Source organism: Triturus cristatus, chromosome 12 (assembly GCF_964204655.1).
Source record: "Triturus cristatus chromosome 12, aTriCri1.1, whole genome shotgun sequence".
In the NCBI taxonomy this organism is placed as follows: Eukaryota; Metazoa; Chordata; class Amphibia; order Caudata; family Salamandridae; genus Triturus; species Triturus cristatus.
In genome coordinates this window covers 27,821,463-27,842,436 of record NC_140595.1, presented here as the reverse complement: position 1 = coordinate 27,842,436, position 20,974 = coordinate 27,821,463, and the positions used below count along the sequence as shown (strand labels likewise).

Below are 20,974 nucleotides of genomic sequence, written 5' to 3'. Positions count from 1 at the left end.
TATTTGTTGGGGTTCTTCAATGATTCACTTATTATCACCCTTCAACAGGGCCTCTCATCTCTCCATAGCCCCCCTGTCACAAGTATTTCATTTGTTTTATAGCATCTCTCAGACCATTGTAGGATGTGAGAGCACTTTACATCACACACACATAGAGGCCATGAATCACACTTATAAATCAGTGTAGAAAAAATGTTACATATGGCAAAGGGGACTACAAGGTGTAGGATTCACATGTCTTTCATTCTGGAAGGCATTTTTAAAGAGTGCTTGCTCTGGAAAAGCACAAACTCAGGATTCAGAATATAACACAGTGGTTAGCATTGTCTAACAATAAAAATGTATTTCCACCCAAATAAACCCCTTTAGCAGATAATGAAAGACTGGGAAAAAACATAAGTTACTAACTTATACCATGCAGTGTGTAAGCAGATCTTTGATGACCGTTTATAGGTCACTGTGCTAGATTGATTGTTTCTTATGAGCTGCAGAGTAACAAAATAATCTCTGTGACAAAAGCAGTAACCCACTGACCTATGCACATAAAATTCTGTTTTTTAAAATGCATGGCACGCGTTCTTTGCAGCAGGTATATTAACTCTCTGTGCTACATTAGATAAGTCAAACCTGCCTCTGGACAAAACCCATCTCTCTCCAGCAGGTACATTAATCACTGGTGTTATCTTGACACTTTTATTGTTGCTCGAAAACTGCGAATTCTACAAGTAACTTTGCAGTGCTTTTAAAACTGCTGTCTGCGGACCCCCTGGGAATGTGTCACGAACCCCAGTTTGGGAAACACTGGCTTAGGTTTTACATGCTCATATTGGTTTCTGGGAAAACCAATGCAGCCGTAAGCAATTCTCCCAATTACTCTGAATGATGCCTTGAGTTTCCTCTATGTATGTTTCAAAGTCCCACCTGTTCTGCTATACATTTGCATCTGTTCACATTTTAAATAATGTCACTGTTTTGTTGTGCATGCATTGTAGACGTGCAGGAACCATTACAATAATGTTTGGTTTGGTGTAAACCTCCGTCAGTGCCTTATATTTGTTTACGTAAGAGTGTGTGATTGGACCACTGGGCAGTTTCTCAGGACTCTGGATTGGCATTTATGTCTAGTTTTCTCACGACAACCAAGAATGACACCTGGACTGACACAGAAGGTCAGAAGTTGAAACCCTGGGGTTGCGACACTGGGTCTTCCTGAAGAGAGGATAAAGAAGAATGATCACCCCCTTCCCTCTGCAGAAAGAGACCCCAAAGGAGTAGGTGGTCTGTGTTTCAAAGCAGAACATGCACATGTTGTTATTGTCCTTCCTAGACACCCTCTCATTCTGAAAGAGGGACAGCAGTGACTGAAAAATAGAAGGAGGTGAGGTCCCCTGGGGGGGGGGGGGGGCGTAGAATAAGGCTCCTACATAAGCCTACTGGAGGAAGGGAAATTAACTAAAAAGCTATTAGATGTCATGTGAGGATACAAAAAAAGAAAAAAAAAAAAAAAAAAGAAGATAGCTGTTCGAAAAGAACTATGAAAAACAGCAATATGAAGGGGTTTTTTGCTTACTGAGCAGAAAAAAAACAACCTCATAGACCCAGCTGTGCGGATGCTTTAGGTGCTGCTTCTGAAATTCCTAAAAGACATGCTACTTACTTTTACAGCAGCCTATGCAGGTAAAAGCATTTTTCTGCTTTTTATTTAGGGAGGCTGTGTTTTTATGATTTCAGACTAACACACAGTATTAGACTGTTATTTTAATAGCCATTTAAATTTGGTCAAACAAAGACATAAAATGTTACCTCCTCTCGCCTGTTTTCCAGGTTCTTCAAATTCATTCCAAATTGCAATTGTATAGGGTCGTGTACATGTGTGGAAATATTCTACTTTTTATGAATTCATAGAGAATCCAATAATGGAAAAAGAAAATGAGTGGGACAATTGAAGAAGGGTGGAAACAAATTGTGCTGAAATCATGCCAGGGAAAGGAGAGCAGGGAAAAAAGGAAGGCCTGCCGTTGACAAAAAGGCAACCCACCATCTCCCCAAGGAAACTTCATCATGACTGATGACCATGTTGTTAGATCAACTGAGAGAAACACCTGCAAGGCAGAGGATTTGTTGTAAGCAGCTTTTCAAAACAATGTTTTTCTTTTCAGCAGAAAACATAAATGCTAAAAGAACAGCAACAAAGAAAGGGAAAATATGTATTGGTTATGTGGAAAGGGAAAAATGTGGGTTCCTTGAAGTTTTGGTGTTTCTGATTCTTCTGTTATGCAAGCTGGAGACAGAGATACTTTCCGCTACAATAATCAAAGTGGGACGATGATGCAGTACACTAGCATATGTATGAGCACACAAAATTCCCTATTCTAAATATAACCAGTTTAAAACTATTTAATTCTGGAGCATGCACACTTTGTTTACCTAGTGGCTCGACGTCTTTTGAGTTGGCTTGGGGGGCTTCCTCATCTTTTCTGGGCAGTAGACCCTTTTTCATGAACACATCAAGCTTGGCGATGTAGTCTTTCCCAAACAAATTCCCACTGTCTAAATTTGGGGAGTGCGAAGGTTGGGGAGGCTTGCCATGTACACCAAGAGCTTCCAGAACCCTTTCTTGCCTCAAAGATGAAATCAGACAAAAAATCTGCCCCAAGAGCACCAAGGAATGACGGCATGGTAAAACTGTAGTCCGAAGGTCAGGCTTGGGCGACGTGGCACTGCTTCCCGCTTCATACGCATTGCAGATCAAAAATAAAGGGATTGTGGCCTTCATAATCAGGTACTGGATCTTTTCCAAGTCCTTATCAAGAGGGTTAATCTTTTTCAAGAACTCTCTGGCCTCTGAGTTGTTGCCCTTTTGACACATTGCCAATAGCTCAATGTCCAAGCTGGGTCTTTGAAAGGCGGGGTGGCACAAGTCCTCACCAACTTTTGAGAAGAAGTACTTATGATGCTCCGAGGTAGGTCTGCATTTAAATGCAGTTATAAGATTTCTGAAGGTTTCAGTGTACAGATTACCACGGACCATGTCGCTTTTGATGTCATGCTCTTTGGCTAATTCAGCCCATTTAATAAGCTGCTCCCCACATATGACAAGGAAATTTGGATCATCCTTCTTATCTTTCAGAGTCTGGAAAATGTTATCTCCCTTTTCTGGTTTAATCTTATCCTCTATTCTGGGTGCCAAAGCTGCATCTCCCTTGCTCAAACTCCCCTCACCTTTCTGGTTGTTAGAAATTACATTCTTCTTTTTCTCAGATGAATGGCTAGCATGATCTTCTTTGCGGCTCCCCCGACTGCTCCTGGAGTCAGAGCGGCTGCTCAGGGCTGGTTTCTTATTCTCAGTGGGGCTGCGAGATTGCCGGCGGCTGGAATGCCCCGTAGAATGATTATCTTTTTTGTAATCCCTGCCCCTTATCCCCGAGTGGCTATCAGTAGTTTGTCCCTTACCCTCAACAGGGCTTCTGGATTGTCGATGGCTGACATGCTTTGGAGAGGAAGAATCTTTTCTCTGATCCGAGCTCGAAGTTATAGAACGGTTGTCTAAGGTTTGCTTCTTAATCTTGGAGGGGCTGCCAGATCGTCCATGGTCAGTATGCTTTAGCGAAGAAGTCTCTTTTCTAGAGTTCAAGCGTGAAGATCCCTTATTATTGCAAGTTTGTTCTTCACTCTTATTAGGGCTTGCAGATTCTTGACACTTGGAAAGCTCTGGTAAGATATGGTCTTTTGTGCAATTAGAGCTCTGTGACTCGGATTGCTTTGTGGGTGCTTTTTTATCACTGTTGTTGGGACTGGCCGATTTTTGAGAGTCATCATGTGTTGACAAGGAAGGGTGATCTATTTGAACATCCGGTTCACAGGCATACTGCTCTTCATCTGGAGAATCTGTTCTGTTTCGTTCTGCCTCTGGTCCAGCTAGATCTGATGGCAAAACAGAAAGAAGAATTGAAGGTTTGAGAATTTAAAACGTTCATGCCTAGAAGGGAGTAAGCCACTCTAGCGATTACATGTCTGCTAGTGAGCAAGTGATGGGCAGTTGCACTGCACTAAATGCCATGCACAAAGATGTAACAAAAGCACACTGCACGTAGAGAACCAAGGCTCTGGGAAGGTGTGGTAGTTAAGACAGACACAAAAGTTTCTCTCCAGTAAGCAGAACCAGTAACCAAAATAAAAAATACACAACCCTTTGCAGTGGCAAATAAGCACAGCAGCCATTCCCATTCTTTTACAAACTCTCAAATAATGTGTACATGGCCTAAAAGGCAGTGGCTTGCACAATGTAAGCAACTTCACTTTTTCATGGTCAGACATGGATGGACATAGATGTCTGATGCGTTATACTGCAAGTACATTCAAGTTTTTAGATACCCCAACAATTTCAATCATGGACTTCCAGTTTTACTTTTTACATTATTTTTACTGGTCAACACCATGCAAAGTGCTGTTAGCGAAGAGGACAGAAGCAACTGATGGCATCACACAGAACTAGAGGCTGCATGGCAGGTTTGGTTTCCAAAATCTTGCACCACCCAGGGGGCAGCATATCTTATCCTTGGAGACATGCTACCAAGTGGAAAGATCACCGATGTCAGTTTGTCACCATTGAAGTGTAATGAAACACAGAGGAAAGACCAGCCTTCCGTTACATTAAATGGGATGATTTACTTGTTTCTATGAATTTATAGACATGTCCATTAACCCACAGGAAATGAGAAGATTCTATTCAAAATATCAATACCCTTTGAGTCTAAAGAGAAAAATTATCAGCAACAAGCCTGTGTCTTAACAGATTAGGACAATTTGTTTTTGGTATTAATAGTCAATTTTATTGCACAAATTGAAATGACGAAAGGGATTAAATAAAAACAAAAACATTCCAAGAAGTTCTAAATACTTACTAATGTTCATAGAAAATATGTACTGAGACTTTTAACCTTATGCTCAATCCTGGGTCAGTATTCACCAGATGTTTATATAATTTATAAAGTCTTGGAAGTGTCCTATGCCAAACTACAAAGCCATCAATGTCAAACATCCAGTTTCCAAACGTAAAACACACTAACAAAAACAAACATGAGTACATGAAAACAGAAGGCTACAATACCAAATTTCAGCAATACCAGAGGGACCCATACTTTAGAATTGCAGATTCATATGAACTCATTGGTGCATACCAATCTGACAACCACCGTTCGCTATCGACCAAGCCCTGTTTTCCTCCTTTCACAGACCAGAAGCTGATCTCCAAAGTGTATGATCAGGTCTACCTTCTTCCCCATACAGCCTTCACAGTCCTGCTCCATTCATCCGCATGTACGTCGCACACCCGGAATAAATGGGATGGGAAGGGAGAAGAGGGGATGGGAAGAAGAGCATGGTATTGTCAGCTCAGATTAAAGAGCGATCTGACGAGGAAGAGAGCCAGTCACAAAAGTACGAGTTAATCGTGCAGAAAGATGCAAACTGGAACCCACTTGAGCTGAGGGGAGGTCTGTCACAGTTTCTCAATTCTTTCTTTTTGCACTTGCTCATGCACGGACACACAAACTGGATGTGAGAGGTAGAGGCAGTAGAAGCCAAGGAGATAGAGCAAGTAGAAAGGGAGGTAGGAAGCAGGGCCTCCAACATTAGCACCTGGTGAAGTGTGCTTGTCTAGAGTGAGTCTGAAGTTGTAACAGGCCAGTAATGTTTCTTGCCCATTTGCACACCCTGTTACAAAATGCAATTGCCTTGCACGAGTGAATAAATCAAGACCTGTAATGGGCAGTACCTTGCAAGTCAGAAGCAGCTATTGGGGGTCCTTTATATTTTCCAACCAGATCAAGCATTAAATCCGTGAAAATCTCATTTGGAATAAAGTCCATTTTTCATCTGTGGGAGAAAAAAAAAAAACTTTACTTACAAAATTCGTAACATTAATAATAATTAAATCACTAGTATTATGAACTCTATCTTTAATACATTTGTAATTCAGGAAGAATGTTTGATACACATGTCTTTGAGTATGGAATGTTGGTTAGGTACATTGCATTAATTGGAGCTATTTATGGCAAGTATACTAGTACCATGGCCACAATCTGGGATCTAGACAAGGAAAGGATGTTTCTCTAATAAAGGAGACAATTACAGCACTCAGTACCTTCAAGGAAAACGTATTTACTAAAAAGATAATGCATCTAGGAGGACCAAATGGCACATTTTCAACAAACTGGGCAAAAATAAAACCTTTTAAAAAAATGCGGTGATACTACTATACATTGTCACCATATACTCACAATCGGAGTGTTTGAGATAGCAGGCGAACGGACAAACATGAATGGAGTTTGTCAGCTGCTTTGACTTTCTAAGCTTTTTTGATGAGGAAAGCTCGTAGTCAGTGACAAGACAGGAGACTGTTTCAAACACGACTAGGGCAACTCAATAAACCCTCAAGACACTAGGCTAGAATTCCATTTCTATTTCTGGAACCAAGGCTTCGTTTAGGCCTGTCTTTCTTTACTGTAAAATTCACAGCAGACAATCAAAATAGTGAAAACGTTAAAAAAACTACACTTCCCATTTTACCATCTCATGGGTCATACTCCTAACCCATTACACCAATCACCATGGCATAGCCCCATAAAACGGCTTCAAAACCATCTTAATGCCTCTTTCTTTGCTGCTGCAGAAAAAGTTAAGTGTTAGCTCTCCTATTGCCCCTTTATTGGGCAATGTGATCGTACTTTTTAATATATTCTATTATGTATTTTTTGGTTCCATTCATTGGAATAAATGTTCTGTTTATTTAACACATGTGCTCCTTGGTGGGCAACGTGTTTCTGTGTTACTTTTTGCAACAACCCGAAGCAGGTCTCTGAGTTCATGAAGAGGCGCGCGCATGCACGTGCTGGGACCACTGTTCGGACCAACGCACATAGTCCTATTTCTTTCTCAATGCTTCAGAGCACTGTTGTGCTTAGCAGCCCGATTGAAACACTTGTGGGCTGGAAAACACGAAGCATAGCGTCGGCACCACAGACCTGGTCACCATCCCGGCTCTCACAAACTCAGACAACATAGTTTCACGTTTATGGAAGAATTGAGGCCACAGTTTATTAGGCATTTATTAACTTACAAGCGGTCCTTCAACTACCATTGTTTTCCTTATCCTTAATAAGCCTGTGCCCGCCTCCCCTAGCCACAAACACTGTACCCTACATTCAGTGCCAGCCAGTCAGCCCAGGAGACCTACCAACTTAGGTGCAGCTATTCTGTCCTGTTCTGAGCAAGCGTCTTCTTCCCACCCAGCTGGATGACACTCACCCTTCCAGCGTAACACTCTTTCCTTTTGGGCAAGCGTCTGCTTCCAGCCCAACTGGGTGACCTTTCACATCCAGCGCAACCACATTTCCTTTCAGGCAAGCATCTGCTTCCAGGCTGCTGGGTGACTATTCACTTCCAGAGTAACTATTCATTTCCCTTGGGGCAAGCATATGCTTCCAGTCCATGAATAGATTGATACCCTATGTGAAAGACTCCACCGTTCCTGGCAAGGTGACCTGGTCACCTGTCCACTACCTCTTCCGGGCCACAGGCCCTGTCCTCAATTGTTTCCTTCTGGTTCAACTTATAAGGCCATTGTGGTAGCCCGCCTGTACCCCCTGGGTCCTGACCATCACCTGATGTGGCCTGTCCCCTTCCAACTACCTGCCAGGCCTCGGATACCTAAAGGACCTCCTGTAGGTCACCTATGCCTCTGCAACAGATATTCCTCAATGTACCTAACCTCTACTGCTTACCTTCTCTTAGTATGGGTGGGTGGGTCTCCACGCAGAATCCCCAGGAGAAAGAGGGTCCCTTGCCAGGCACCTTGCAGTTAAATACCTTCCAAGCCAAGGCCAAATTCCCATCAGTAAATTTACGACAGGGCTGAACCAACAAAGGGTCCCCTCCACTGCCCATTCACTTCCCTGCCTTACCTCTCTCCCTCTTATTACCCCAGCCCAGTCCGGGTACCTTTCACTAGGGTGGTCTCCTCTAAGGCACATTGTCTTGCCATATCTCCCACCCCTTCCCGAACCAAGGGGCACACACGCTGCCAGAAGAATTCGAGCAGTCACTGCATGGGCGCTCGGATAAAACACACACCGACAGGTAAAGCTTCCTCCACGCCCTGCAAGAACTCCCTTGGTATGTACCATATTTGAATACAAGATATTTCTGAAGAGCCTGTTATATTGAGGACCTCAGTACACTACAACTGATATTTCTGTGGCATTAACTGAGGTAGTTGCCCACACTCTGTGCACTCCGGTACCATCCTACAATATAGTTACCCCTGGTAATTGAAGGGTGTTATTTACTACCATACCGTCCTAATTAGAGCTCAAGTATAGCAAAGTCTTATCCCTATGCTGCAGACAACTATGGGAAATTCTTCAATGGCGATGACCAATATTATATGGAGGAGAGTTTTGTGGAGGCATTCGATAAATCAGTACAACAATCTGTAAATAGCGCCTTGGTTGTTGAACTCCAACCCTTCCACCAGGCAGCTGAAGCAATATGCTCAGAACATGACCAAGGAAGATACCGCAGCGAATTCTGCCGAACAGCCCAGTGACCGCGAGCCTAAAAAAGGCTATGCAAGGCAAAAACAAATAAATGGCTGGATTCAGAAGCTCTGGATTAACTGTCTGAAGCATACCTCACAGACCAAAGGATAAACTAACGGGGAATAAGGATGACGATGATACAGACATTGCATCTGATCATTCAACCCAATCAGATAACTCCCACTGGTGTTCCATAACCAACCCCTAAAAACTAAATAAGGGGTCACCCCTTGCAGGTGCAGCTACACCTTAGGTGGCACCTACAGTCTCCTTAGCTTTGATCCAGATGACATTGCACATACCGGATCTTCTGATCGGTCCCCTTTACACCAGTGGCAAATTATGTTCAATCTTGATTGCATAAAGGCTTCAACAGAAAAGTGAGCAGTTTACTCAAAGCCAAACGGTCACTGTCCTCACTGGCAAGGTAGCCAAAACACTGGAGCTAGAACCTAACATGACAACTTTCCTAAAAAGTAATGGAGAGGTCCAGCGGACCTGCTAAGATGAGTTGTTAATCTCTCGGGTCTACTATCACAAATCTTGGAAATGGCAGTGAATTCCAAGGACTCGGGTACATCCATTGTGCCGGCTGGGCACAACGAGGTCAACTTGGAACTGCCGATTGTGCTCTTGAACAAAGACAATTGACTCTTTTGTGGACGGACTGTAGGAAAGTGGCTCTATATATACCGTTCCCAAATAGGTACAGTGTGTACAGAGTCCAGAGTCCCCAGAGGTTTGGCAGAGGCTAAAGTTAGATATAACCTTACTCTCTAAAGTGGTAGCTTGGTCGAGCAGTAAGGCAGTATCAGAGGACAGTGTAAAGCATTTGCTGTACACACTCAGTCAGCAAATGGTCTCACACACTCAAGAACTGAACTCTAGGCCATTGGTTTGTATATAAAAATATATGGTTGTTTTATTTTACAACCAACAATAGGTATCAAAATATACGTTCTCAGAATTAGATGCTTTAGTTAAATAGATCTGGTCCCACGTGGGAAACTCAGGAGAATGCTTGCGGATATGGGTCTTCCGCCCTACTTGCTAGCCATTCTCTCGAGGTTACAACTCAATAATTTTGCGCAGGTAAGGTGTGGAAGGTACGGTGAACTCACAGATCAATTTCCCGTTTTAAAAGGAGTCCGCCAAGGGTGCGTTTTGGCACCTACCCATTTCAGCCTTTATATCAATGGCCTCATAAAACACTTGAATGGTGTGGTTAATAACGACGCCCCTAGACTGGCTACAGGTAGAGTGCCCGCTCTGATGTTCGCGGACGACACACTCTTGTTGTCCAGAACATCATCGGGCATTCAAAAAACTCTTGATGGTTTTGTAGAGTTCTGCCATCTCCGGGGGTTGGAAATCAATATAGGAAAAACAAAGTTTATGATTTTCAACCCCCCTAAGCGCACACGTCCTAACCCAGTACTGTATGGTAGCCCCCTGGAAAGGCTTAAAACATTTATCTATTTGGGCGTTACCCTTACAGAGAAATTTGATTGGCATAAGCAGATTGCTAGATCTACGCTTAGGCTAACTCAGCTAGCGGGGGGGACTAAGCAAAGTTTTCAAGGAATCCACCTTCAGGCCAGTTTCCCCTGCACTTAAAATATACAGCCACCAAGCGAGAACGGCAGCAACTTATGGGGCTGAACTCTGGGGGGCACAAGCAGACCCTGGACCTTAAAAGGGTGGAGCAGTCTTTTGTCAGAAATTTTATTGGTCTACCGCCTAGTACGCCTTTGATCCCTCTCAGATTCGATCTTGGGTTGATTCCAATAGAGGAGATCATAAGCGCTGGACCAATTATGTACTGGAAGAGGTTGTGGTCCGTTTCTGAATTGGCTGACTATAGCGTAGAATTTTCTGAGATTTGGCCTATTCTTAGACATAAAGCGATCCCTTGGCTTCAGCATATCAGTACAGTTTGCACTCGGCTTGGCTTCTCCGGACTATGGGATACTCCGGAGACTAATTGCACTGGGATATCTAAGAATATACTCCTTTCTCATATTCACATGGTAAACCATCAGGTGTTAATGAGCTCTACATCATTAGGTAGGCTGTCATCCGAGTTCCTCTTAATAAAAACAGAGCCTAAGGCCGAGGAATTCATGGATTTAATTGAACCTCCAGCTGCCCGTAAGCTGTTTATTCAGCTAAGACACGGCACCCTTCCCATAAGGTCTTTTACTTCTAAATGGACCAAACCGAACACTGTAGCTTGCCCCGCATGCACCTACAATATCGAGAACATTTCTCATGTCTTGTTTTTCTGTCCTGCCTATTCTGCACTTAGAAAACGTTGGTTGATCCCTATTTGCAGGAATTTGGGATTCCTGCATTTTACACAGGCTTGCAGGATATTGACTTACGATACCCATCCTCCTATTGTGTTTGCGGTTTCTCGCTTCCTGTTGTATATGTGGCGTAGTAGGCAGAACTTTTTAACTTAATTGTTGTATTTATTGCTTTATTTTTTCTTTTCAATGTTTTTTGTACTTTTTATGGTCTGTCGACCGAAATAAAGTTATTACAACAACAACAAATAGTTTGCAATAGACAATTGACTTTTAAATGCAATAGTTACAGTTTGTTGCAATTGGCAACACAATTCAAACACAATTATACACTGAGCTCAATGGGAAATTCTAAGTAAATGCAATTGTTTACTTTTAGGATTACTTTTCTAACTCCAGGACTGGATCCTAGATTCAGTCCTGGGACAGTTCCTCGAAACAGGTGAGTAAATACGTTTTAGTTACTTTTTTGATTTTTAAGCAATATTTTGGTATTTTAAAAGTTGACACTTTCTCTAATAAAATCACCAATCTTATCCTATGGGAGGAAATTCACTTAGCAGGTAAGTGGGGTACTTGTTACTTTTTCTAGCTCAGTGTTGGATCCTGGATCCAGCACTAGTGTACCACCTGTAAGCAGTTGAGAGAATGTGTTTAGGTTATACAGGCGATTTTTAACAAATATTTGTAAGTTTGCAAAATCAACACTTAGAAACTTTTTCAGCAAAAACCAGGCAATGTTATCCTATGGAAGGAAATTCAAGTTGCAGGTAAAGTATGTTCTCGTTACTTTTGTAATCCAGTGCTGGGCTCCTAGGCTCAGTACTGGGACATCTATCTAAAACAGGTAAGTAATTACGTTTTCACAGTTGGTACGATTTTTAAACAATATTTGTAGTTTGCAAAAATCGACACTTATAAGAAATTTCACGGAAATACAGTCAATGGTTTCCTATGGAAGAAAATTGAGTTAGCTGTAAGTATGGTTGTAATTACTTTTCAGGGTCAGTGCTGGGCACCAAGATCCAGCTCTCCTAATAGCAGGTGAGTATTTTTAATTTCGTTACTCGGTTGATTTTAGGCGAATATTTTAAAGTTTAGAAACTTCACACTTAGAAGAATTTTCAAGTGAAACCAGTCAATGTTACCCTATGGAAGAAAAGTGAGTTATCGGCTTTTGGGTAAGTACTCAACTGGCAAAGTTAAGGTTCTGGGCATAGACTCAGGGGTCTCCCAGGGTCAGGTAAGTACAGTTGTTACACCCTCAGCGGCACAGGGGCAGCCAGGTGCAGAGTGAGGTAGGCCCAATGTTATCCTATGGGAGGCAGGGGGCCCGTGGTTGGTGGCGGCTGGCTAGCAGGCCATGCGGCTGTGGGAGCTGGGCTCCTGGTCACTTGCTCAGGGCAAGTGGGGAAGTAGATAGGTGTAGAGGTTGCACTGCCAGGGCCACTCGGGCGGCTGGGTGCAGGGTGCTTTTGAGCCGCCGGGCGCTCAATGGATTGCAGTGAAGAAGCTCAAGAACGAACAAAGGCTGCAAGCTTGGGGACGAAGATTCTTCAGGTGTGCCCACCACTTCGAGAGGTAAGTTGGGTAGTTGGAGGATAGGTAGGTACGCAGGAGTTGGGAACAGGGGGCCGCAGGGCGCCGGGGTGCCTTTTGATGTCGGGAAATCTTGCCCTCTATTGATCGCGGTTGGGGTGGGGGTCCCAGGTTCTGAGGTTGCAGCCATCTTCAGGAGCGTCGAGGTGGGTCCTTGGGTGCCGGATTCGGGGTCACAGTCGCCGGGGGGGACGTCCTCGTGGTCTTTGTCCACTCCAGCACAGGCTAGGCTTGGCGGGTGCAGTGTGCAGGGTTCGCGGTTCCTGGCTGATGCCAGGGGTCAGTTACTTGCTTTGAGCAGTACCGCTGCTCGTGGGAGTCCCAGATGCTTAGAGTCACAAGGTGGCCAGGTCCTCCGGGGTTTGTGAGGTTGTTGGCCACAGGAGGTGCCGGGATTTAGCAGGAGCAGGTTCGAGGGTCGACAGGCCGGTAGGGCTGGGGCCAAAGCAGTTGGTGTCTTCCTCTTGTTAGCAGCTGCACGGCAGGTCTTCTTGCTTCTTGATCTTCTTTGCTGTTTCGGAATCTGGATCTAAGGAAGGAAGGTTCAGGGGGCCCATAAATACTAGATTTAGGGGTGTTACAGGTAGGTAAAGGGCAGGGACCAATGGGTCCTTGCCCTGGGGTGGGTGCACCCCTATCCTGCCACTCTCCTGTGGGAGGGGGGCAGTAGCCTAGTCCCGATTGGGCAGGGCTTCCCATCTTCAAGATGGCGAGAGCCCGGAGATGTGCTTCACCTTGCCTCCCCCACCTGAGGGGTGGGGTTGGCAGAGGCTGGCACACCCCCTTTCCTTCCTTCCTAGGGGTTTCCGGCAAGTCTTCCCGCCAGAGTGGGCGTCAGAACCAGTAGGGGCCAGTTGCTGAGTACAGCAAGTGGCCTGGAGAAGCTCACAAAGGCAGAATGCCTTTGATGCTTCCCCTGCCCATCCTGGGGGAGGAGACCTAGCACCTCACCCAGCATGTGCATTGTTGCAGGCCCAGGAGAGCGGATGGCTCTCTACCCAGGGGTCCAGCAACATGTCTGCTGTGTGGCAGCCTAGGCAGCCCCTCAGACAAGACGTGGATTGTAGGTTATGTTCAGGGGGCATCTCCAAGATGCCCTCTGTCGTGCATTGTACAGTAAATCCCACACTGGCATCAGTGCGTGTTTAATGTGCTGAGAAGTTTGATATCAAACTTCTCAGTATTCAGTGCAGCCATCATGGTGCGGTGTAGTTCGTGTTGACGATCTCCCAGCACCATATACTCTTAAATGGCAGCACTGCACTTACAGTGCCCAGGAATGGACCTGGGTACTGTAGGGGCACAGGGCTCCTGCACCTGTGCCCACACCACTGGCATAGGGCACCAAGGAAGAGGGGTGGCTGATGCATGCCAGGGCAGTGTGTGTTGTGGACAGGGCACACAGGGATGTGTGCCCTGTCGACTCCATTTGGTTCTGCACCCAGACACTGAACCTGCAAAGGCAGTGTGTGTGTGTGTGTGTAAGGGTACAGGGCCCCTAAGGGTGGCACAAGAAGTGCTGCAGCCCTTAAGGGCCTTCTCTGGTCACAGTGCCCTGGGTACCTATGGTACCATCTACCAGGGGCTGACCTGTGGCCAGAGATGCCAATTGGATTTAGGTTGTCATGCAATTTTAAGGAAGGAACACAGGCCCTGGGTACCTGATTGGCAGGAGCCCAGGGCACACTCAGTCAAAGTACATTCAGCAATTCAGCAAAAAGTGGGGGGCATACCATGCAAGAAAGATGGCACTTTCTCACACGGACTCAAAGGTCTGTGCACTTGTAAAGGCAGAGACATGACCAGTGGCTAAAGGCCTTTTATTTGGCAAACCCTTTGTCAAGGCTTTGGGGAAATTTGTGCATAGGTTTACTCTGTTATATAAAGATCAAGTATTTTTAAAGAAAGCCTTCCAGTCTGACCATTTTTTAAAGTACGGACGATAGGGAACAATCATTGGGTTAATCCAATTACCAAGGTCCTCGAAGAGGTTTCTCAAACTGCAAATGAGGTAGTTGGTTCAATAACGCATGGGGAACCTTCTTCCCCATCCAGAGATCGTCTAGTCGTGAAGGATACAGAATGACCAACCAGTACAATGCAGGACCTAATGTTACAGGTAAATATTATACAAGCAATAAATGTAATTTGGAGGGGCTGAGACAGGGGTTGGGGGGGATTCAGTTTTTAGCCAGAACTGGAGTTTGTTAACAAACAATGCAAGGGTATTGAAAACTGTAGAAGGTTCAAAATAAGAGTTTTGGGTTCCCCTACTCAACACACGCTTCACCCAGAGCTCACTTTTTATCAAGAACGGAGTTTAATCGAAGCAGAGATCAATCTAAACAAAAACATTGGCTATAGGCAGAAATGTTGTTCGGGTCTCAAAAAAGCCCACATTGTCATAGATCTCCCTCGCACTGAAGGAGACTGTGTGTGTTGATGTGCTTCTTGTGAAAGGGCAGCAAGCTGTAACTCATAGTGAAGTCGGCCAATGGCTGGAGTGGGTGAAAGAAAAATAGTGAATGACACGCCACAATCTAATAGACAAAATCTGGTTGAAAACTCCTCTAGAAAACTGCTATACACATAATGTTAGTAAAATCAAAAGGTCTTGGCTAGCACTGACAAAAAGCCCATTGGTCTGGTATTGGCTGTGAGCCTAATACCTTTGGAAAAGAAGGCAAGAAAAAAAAAAAAGAGGATGGCAAGAAAGAAAAAAAAGAATCGAAAGAAAAGAAAAAAGAAAAGAAGCAAAAAAAACAAAGAAAGCCAGAGGAAGGCAAGAACGAAGAAGGCGAGAAAGGGAATATGGAAAAGACAGACAGGCTTGGTTGCACAGATAGAGAGCCCTCACAAGCCTAGATTCAGAGTTAATATGAGCTGCTGGCGTGGTGTCAAAAAAACAGACAGACAAACAAAGGCCACTTCAAAAGGAATTTACAACGGCATTGGAAGGAGTTCAGTTAATTCTTTATTAATGTTTAGGCACAGTCTTTAAAACATACAGTCCTTAAAAACAATTTTTAAAAAATGTATATAATTATACCATATAAACACCAATTCATCATAATACACTAAAAACTCCAAACCGCTACTATAAGACACTAATCCAAATGTTTTAAAGAAACTTAGTCAGTGCGCAAGCCACATCAAAAAAATTCCATCCTTAAGAGAAGGTCTAGTGCATCATTATGACAATTGATATTATATTTTTTTTAAAGAGGTTAAAACATGAACGTTGAGGTTATGAAACGGCAGTCCACATGTGCAGTTATTCTCTTGATCTAAAAGGGCTTCAAATTTCTCAGCTACTATATAATGCACATTTAATCCAGTCAGGAACTTTAATAGTAGTAATCGTAACCGGGCATCTGGTAATGCCGATAAATACGGGAATACATTTATATTTTCCCATGAATCTAACAAGTATTTTACAGAGGGTGTGTTCTTTACATATTTCAAGTCCGCCAGTCTAGGTTCTTTTTTAAAGGCTGTTTTTAATTCTGGTTTAGAAACTGAGGCTTCAGCTATTTTTTATTCCAGTTTTAAGGTTCCTGCAATGTCTTCCAATGTTTTCTTCACTTTCCTTGCCCACTGTAATTCACTTCTTTCTATTTCAGTAGCACAGTAGGCTGATATCTTCTGAGTATTTGGGACCAATAATTTATACCAAAAACGCAGAGTTGATTTATAAGCTAGAAAGTTCCAGGCTTGCAATTTTGCTTCTAATCTTATTGCCTGGGACATTGCACCTTTGGGGAGGGCCAAAGTTTCTTCAGACATTTGCTTTCACACCGGTCCCAACTTCCCTCCATACTAATGGTTAACAGCTCGGCCCCGTAGAGGCATTGGAAGGAGACAGGAATTGATAAAGCTGGAATGTGCCCTGTGCTCTCATCTCGTAGAAAGCACTCAGCTATCACACACAAGGTCAACACTAAAGTAATAATAAAGTAAAAACAAAAACACTTGCACTGAAAAAAACTACCTTATGTGTGATTGTGCTGCTTTTGAAAGGGCTACGTGCAGTCACTCAAAGTGAAGTTAGCCAATAGCTGGAGTAGGCTGACCCATTGCCCCATGCTGTAGTGGGCGGAAGCAATATGTGAATGACACACGAACAGACCAATAGATGAAGAAAAACGGCAGAAAGCCCCTTTATGCAAGTATAGTAAACACATTATGTTAGTAAAATCAAAAAGGTCTTGGCTAACGACAGAACTAAAAAAAAAACACTGATTTCAAGCATATCGCTCACAATCAATGCTAAATGGAGAATTCGAACATGTTCGACAAGCATTGGTGAACTGACTACACACAGCTGTCATGGACTTAAAACATAAGAAGCCGTGTAAACTTATGCTGCACAGGAGGAACATCCTCAATCTGAAGGGGCATACCCATGCAGGGTAGGAACCATCAGATACTGAAGAGGAATTTGCTTTTTGTCTCCCTGGATGCCGAGGAAGAGTTTGATATTGTGAACTGGGACTTTTTATGTGGAGTCCTACAATGCAAGAACCAAATATATTAATAGGGTCAAATATTTCACGCAAAACTGATGGCATGTGTCATTACCTCCCTATATCTGAGAGCTGCACATTAGAGAGGGGTACTCTTCAAGGCTGCCTGCTCCCTATTCCTATTCTCTGGCAACATCATGAGGTAAACCAAAATCACAACTAGACCAGTTTGACGGGGTATCATGACAGAGTAAACCTAGACTAGTCCATACCTTTACTCTGGGCACTCTGAACTCAGAGGAGCATATTGCCGTGCCTCTCAAGTGTGAAAGTGACAAAGTGCAATATTTGAGGAACTAACCCTCATATTCAGAGAACAATAAAAAATGCAAATCTGCACAATTCAGTATTGTTTTGGATCACAGGGCCGCTGGCGTTAATTACCAGGGCTAGCTACATTGGTACCAATGGTTGATCTGCCCTGTGCATTTGTGTTTCACACTGTTAGCCCAAGTCTAGATTCAAGAAATTGGAAGAAATCCTAAACAAACTGGTCATGGAGGGGGTTTGGTGGTGAGGAGGGGAGATGTTGGTAAGAGGAGGAGTGTGAATTGAAATGCCTGAGGTCACCCTCGAAAAGTGTGGTCTGAGACTACCGGATATCCAAGCAAACTGGCATCCAAGCAAACTGCACTCTGTAATCAGCTGGTTCCTATATGAACTGGCCTGTGACAGGGAACTACTAATGGCTGTAGCAAGGAAGACTGAACTAGACAAATTACTGTTTAGCCCCATAATTTGGGGTGCCATGTGTCATACTTTATAAAGTTAGCCACACACCAATGGGGACAGATATAAGAATGTTACTTAGCAATAAAGCATTTGCACCACTGGCCCTCTTTGTGGGGAATGTCCAGCTACAGCAAAGCAGCAGAAGATATAGCTATCTCGTATTAGAAAATGGATGGTTGCCACTGAATGCTGACTTACTGATAGCCACGTATTCACCCCAAATAGTGTGGCCAGGGCGCCTGCCAATTTTTGCCTGCATTTGTCAATCTATAAGCCCATTGTATTCACTCCATGTTCTTCTGTGTGTAAAGACATGTTCTAAAACTAATGCAATGCCTATGTGAACATTAATACAATAGCTCACTGCTCTTTAGTAGCATATGGTAAATACAACGCAAAGCCCTGCCGAGTACCTTGGTGGGGGGGGGGTTTACAGATACTGTACCATAAGGTTCGGGAACCCTGACAATAATGAATAAGCATAAAGCTCTCAAATCTTTACCAAACCCTGGCTGTAGGGAAACGGATGCTGATACTACTTCACTGCTGTGACAGATTGTGAGCACTGTTGCACAAAAGGCCTGTATTAAACAGGATACTAAAAAATGCAAGCAAAACAAAACTGCAAAAGCAGCATACCTGAAACAGGATGTGTTCCGCTCAACTCTAACAGCAAAGCGGTCTGTAAAAGAGAAAAAAGAAAAAGTACAAATATTGTGCATGCACCTTTTGCAGTACATCAGCAATTCAGAAAAAACATAGCTTTGGTGAATAATCAAAGGATCACCATGGTTACATGTAGTCTAGTAGAGGATGAGGATCATGAATTACATCAAACACTACCATCCATTGAGCGTCCTTACACTTCACTAAGAAAGGTAGGATTTGTTGGGTACTGTCTCCAGAAACAAGAGCGATCCATCATCGGCTTTCACTGGTGCAGACATTTCTTTTGATGCACCCGATACTTTACTCTGGGAAAAACGCCAGTAGACTATAGAATTACAAAACAAAATCTGCTTCTTCTGTTTAGGTATTGGCATGTCAATTGATGCCAAGAGGCCATCTGCAAGAATAACACAAGGAAATAATTTACAGCAAAAATACCCAACAGAAGCCATAAGGGCCGGATCAGTGCCTCGTATTTAGGATATACACATAAGATACATTTATATTGTGAAAAATCTAAATGGAAAGCATCGACATACTGAGAGGTGAACCTAAAAATTTGGCATAGACCCACCCCTCTTGGGTTAACCAACCTATTTCCGAGGCCTCAAAAGACGATGTAGATGTACATTTTTGTAAAAAACAATTTTAGACAGAGTAAAGACACAGATTAGACTGATGGCATGGTTCCTTCACTGAGCCTATCCTCATGAATTCAGGAAGCAGACTTAACAGTGTCAATAGAAAGTAATTCAGTTAACAATCCCTTTCACAAGTCACTTCTACAGATGATGCACGGTTTAACGCGCTCCAGTAGGTCAGAAGGCCCCGTAGGTAGAGAGAGACTATGATACCAATGATCCTTTTGTTCATTATGTAAACTGTGCTAAATTACTGCGGCATGTGTACTCATTCTCCGTTATAGGATCTTTGTGAATGTAAAAATACTATATCTTTGTAAACACTACATTTATTTTATTCCTATTTTTCCTATTAGTAAAATTACCACACTGTAATCAAAAGCCCACCCAACTAAATGAAACAAAGTTGTTCCAATCAGCAAATAATACCTCGGATGATTAAAAAAAACAATCACTGTCCCTTTCAGGCTGCCAGGTGCCACCACAATTCGATCATTTATCACTGTGTATTTACCACTCAGCAGTAAAGATAAGACTTTTGAAAATGTATCTGTGATCAAAATGACCCTGTGAAGCAATTTTTTCACTTCATTTGGTGTCTTTGACTTCTTTCTTCAATCTTAAAACATTTTATTCCTGGAGTTAAGTTTTATTTTTACATCCTTCCCTTGTGGCATCCTTCTCTGACTTATGCAAATTCCAGTGATTGAGTCCTCACAGGATGGTCTTCTCAGGACTGGAGCCTTCTTCATAAGTTGACTCTAGGGGCTCTTCCATGTGAGAAAGGCCTCTAAATGGAAAAGGCCATGCATTCAGAGAAGACACCGATTCTGAATTAACACTAGGCTAAGACACTGCTCTTTTTTTCCCCTGCATACCGTGGAAGTCTACTTCCGCCACACTGAAAGGTAAGTGAGACAAAATACAGAAATACCTCAGCATTGTAAAAGTCCCCACACCTGAAAGGCTTCTTTTGAAGGTCAATCAGTCTATCAATCTGATATTGTATAGCATGACTAATCACCCGTGAGGGTATCCTGGCACTGAGAGTGCTGCTGCAGGGTGACTCAGTTGGAGGTGGTCCAGGAGTCAATAGGGTTTCTAATCACATGGACTTCACCTTCAGTTTTGTTGGATAATGGGTTTCTATTGCAGTACCTCCCCCCCACCCCGCCGCCTCCACTTTTTGCCAGATTTCTGATGCACTTTGACTGCATGTGCCCTGGGTCTCTGCCAATCAGTTTCCCAGGGCCTGTATTCTATCCTAAAAGTGTATCTTTGTTTCCACAACTGGCACACAACCACTGCCTGTGGCATGGGTAAGTTACTCCTCTAGTGGGCCTCACAGCCCTAAGGCAGGGTGCACTATACCACAGGTGAGGCCATAACTGCATGAGCAATATGCCCCTACAGTGTCTAAGTCCATTCTTTGTCATTGCAAGTGCAGTGAAGCCATATTGAGTACTCGGGCTTTTGAATTTGTCATTACGAACTCCACAGCTCCATGATGGCTTTAAAGAATACTGGGAAGTTTGGTATCAAACATCTCAGCACAACAATCCCACACTAATGTCAGTGTGGGATTTATTGTAAAATGCACTCAGAGGGCATCTTAGAGATGCCCCCTGAAAAAGTCTAACGCTCGTGTCCAGCTGACTGGTCTGCACAAGCCTGCCACACACAGTCATGTTTCTGAACCGGAGGTGGGAGCCTTTCTGCTCTTGTGGGTCAGGGACAAAGGCTGGTTGGACACCTACCCCAAAGCAGGAACAGTATTCAGGGTGGTGAGCCTCAAAGGCTTCCTGCCCTTTGATATGCTAGCCCGGGCCTCTCCAACCAGTGGAGACGCCCGCCCCCTTGATCAAGCCCCACTTTTGGCAGCAATGTCGGCGGGAAAT

At 43.6% G+C, this 20,974-nt stretch overlaps 1 protein-coding gene across 4 annotated transcripts in view; it reads right to left on the bottom strand.

Annotated features, from left to right (window-relative positions):
• LOC146772283 (uncharacterized) overlaps positions 1-20,974 on the bottom strand; it is a 75,199-nt gene that overhangs the window by 49,029 nt on the left and 5,196 nt on the right. For 3 of the 4 annotated variants that reach the window (XM_085638939.1, XM_085638938.1, XM_085638940.1), the window contains exons 2-4: positions 18,406-18,448; positions 5,777-5,877; positions 2,428-3,924 (exon numbers count right to left, since the gene is read on the bottom strand). In XM_085638939.1, the coding sequence (XP_085495065.1) occupies positions 2,428-3,924; positions 5,777-5,870 (1,591 nt within the window). In that variant the 5' untranslated portion in view covers positions 5,871-5,877; positions 18,406-18,448. The remainder of the gene's footprint in view (positions 1-2,427; positions 3,925-5,776; positions 5,878-18,405; positions 18,449-20,974) is intronic. The other variant, XM_085638941.1, reaches the window with a different exon arrangement.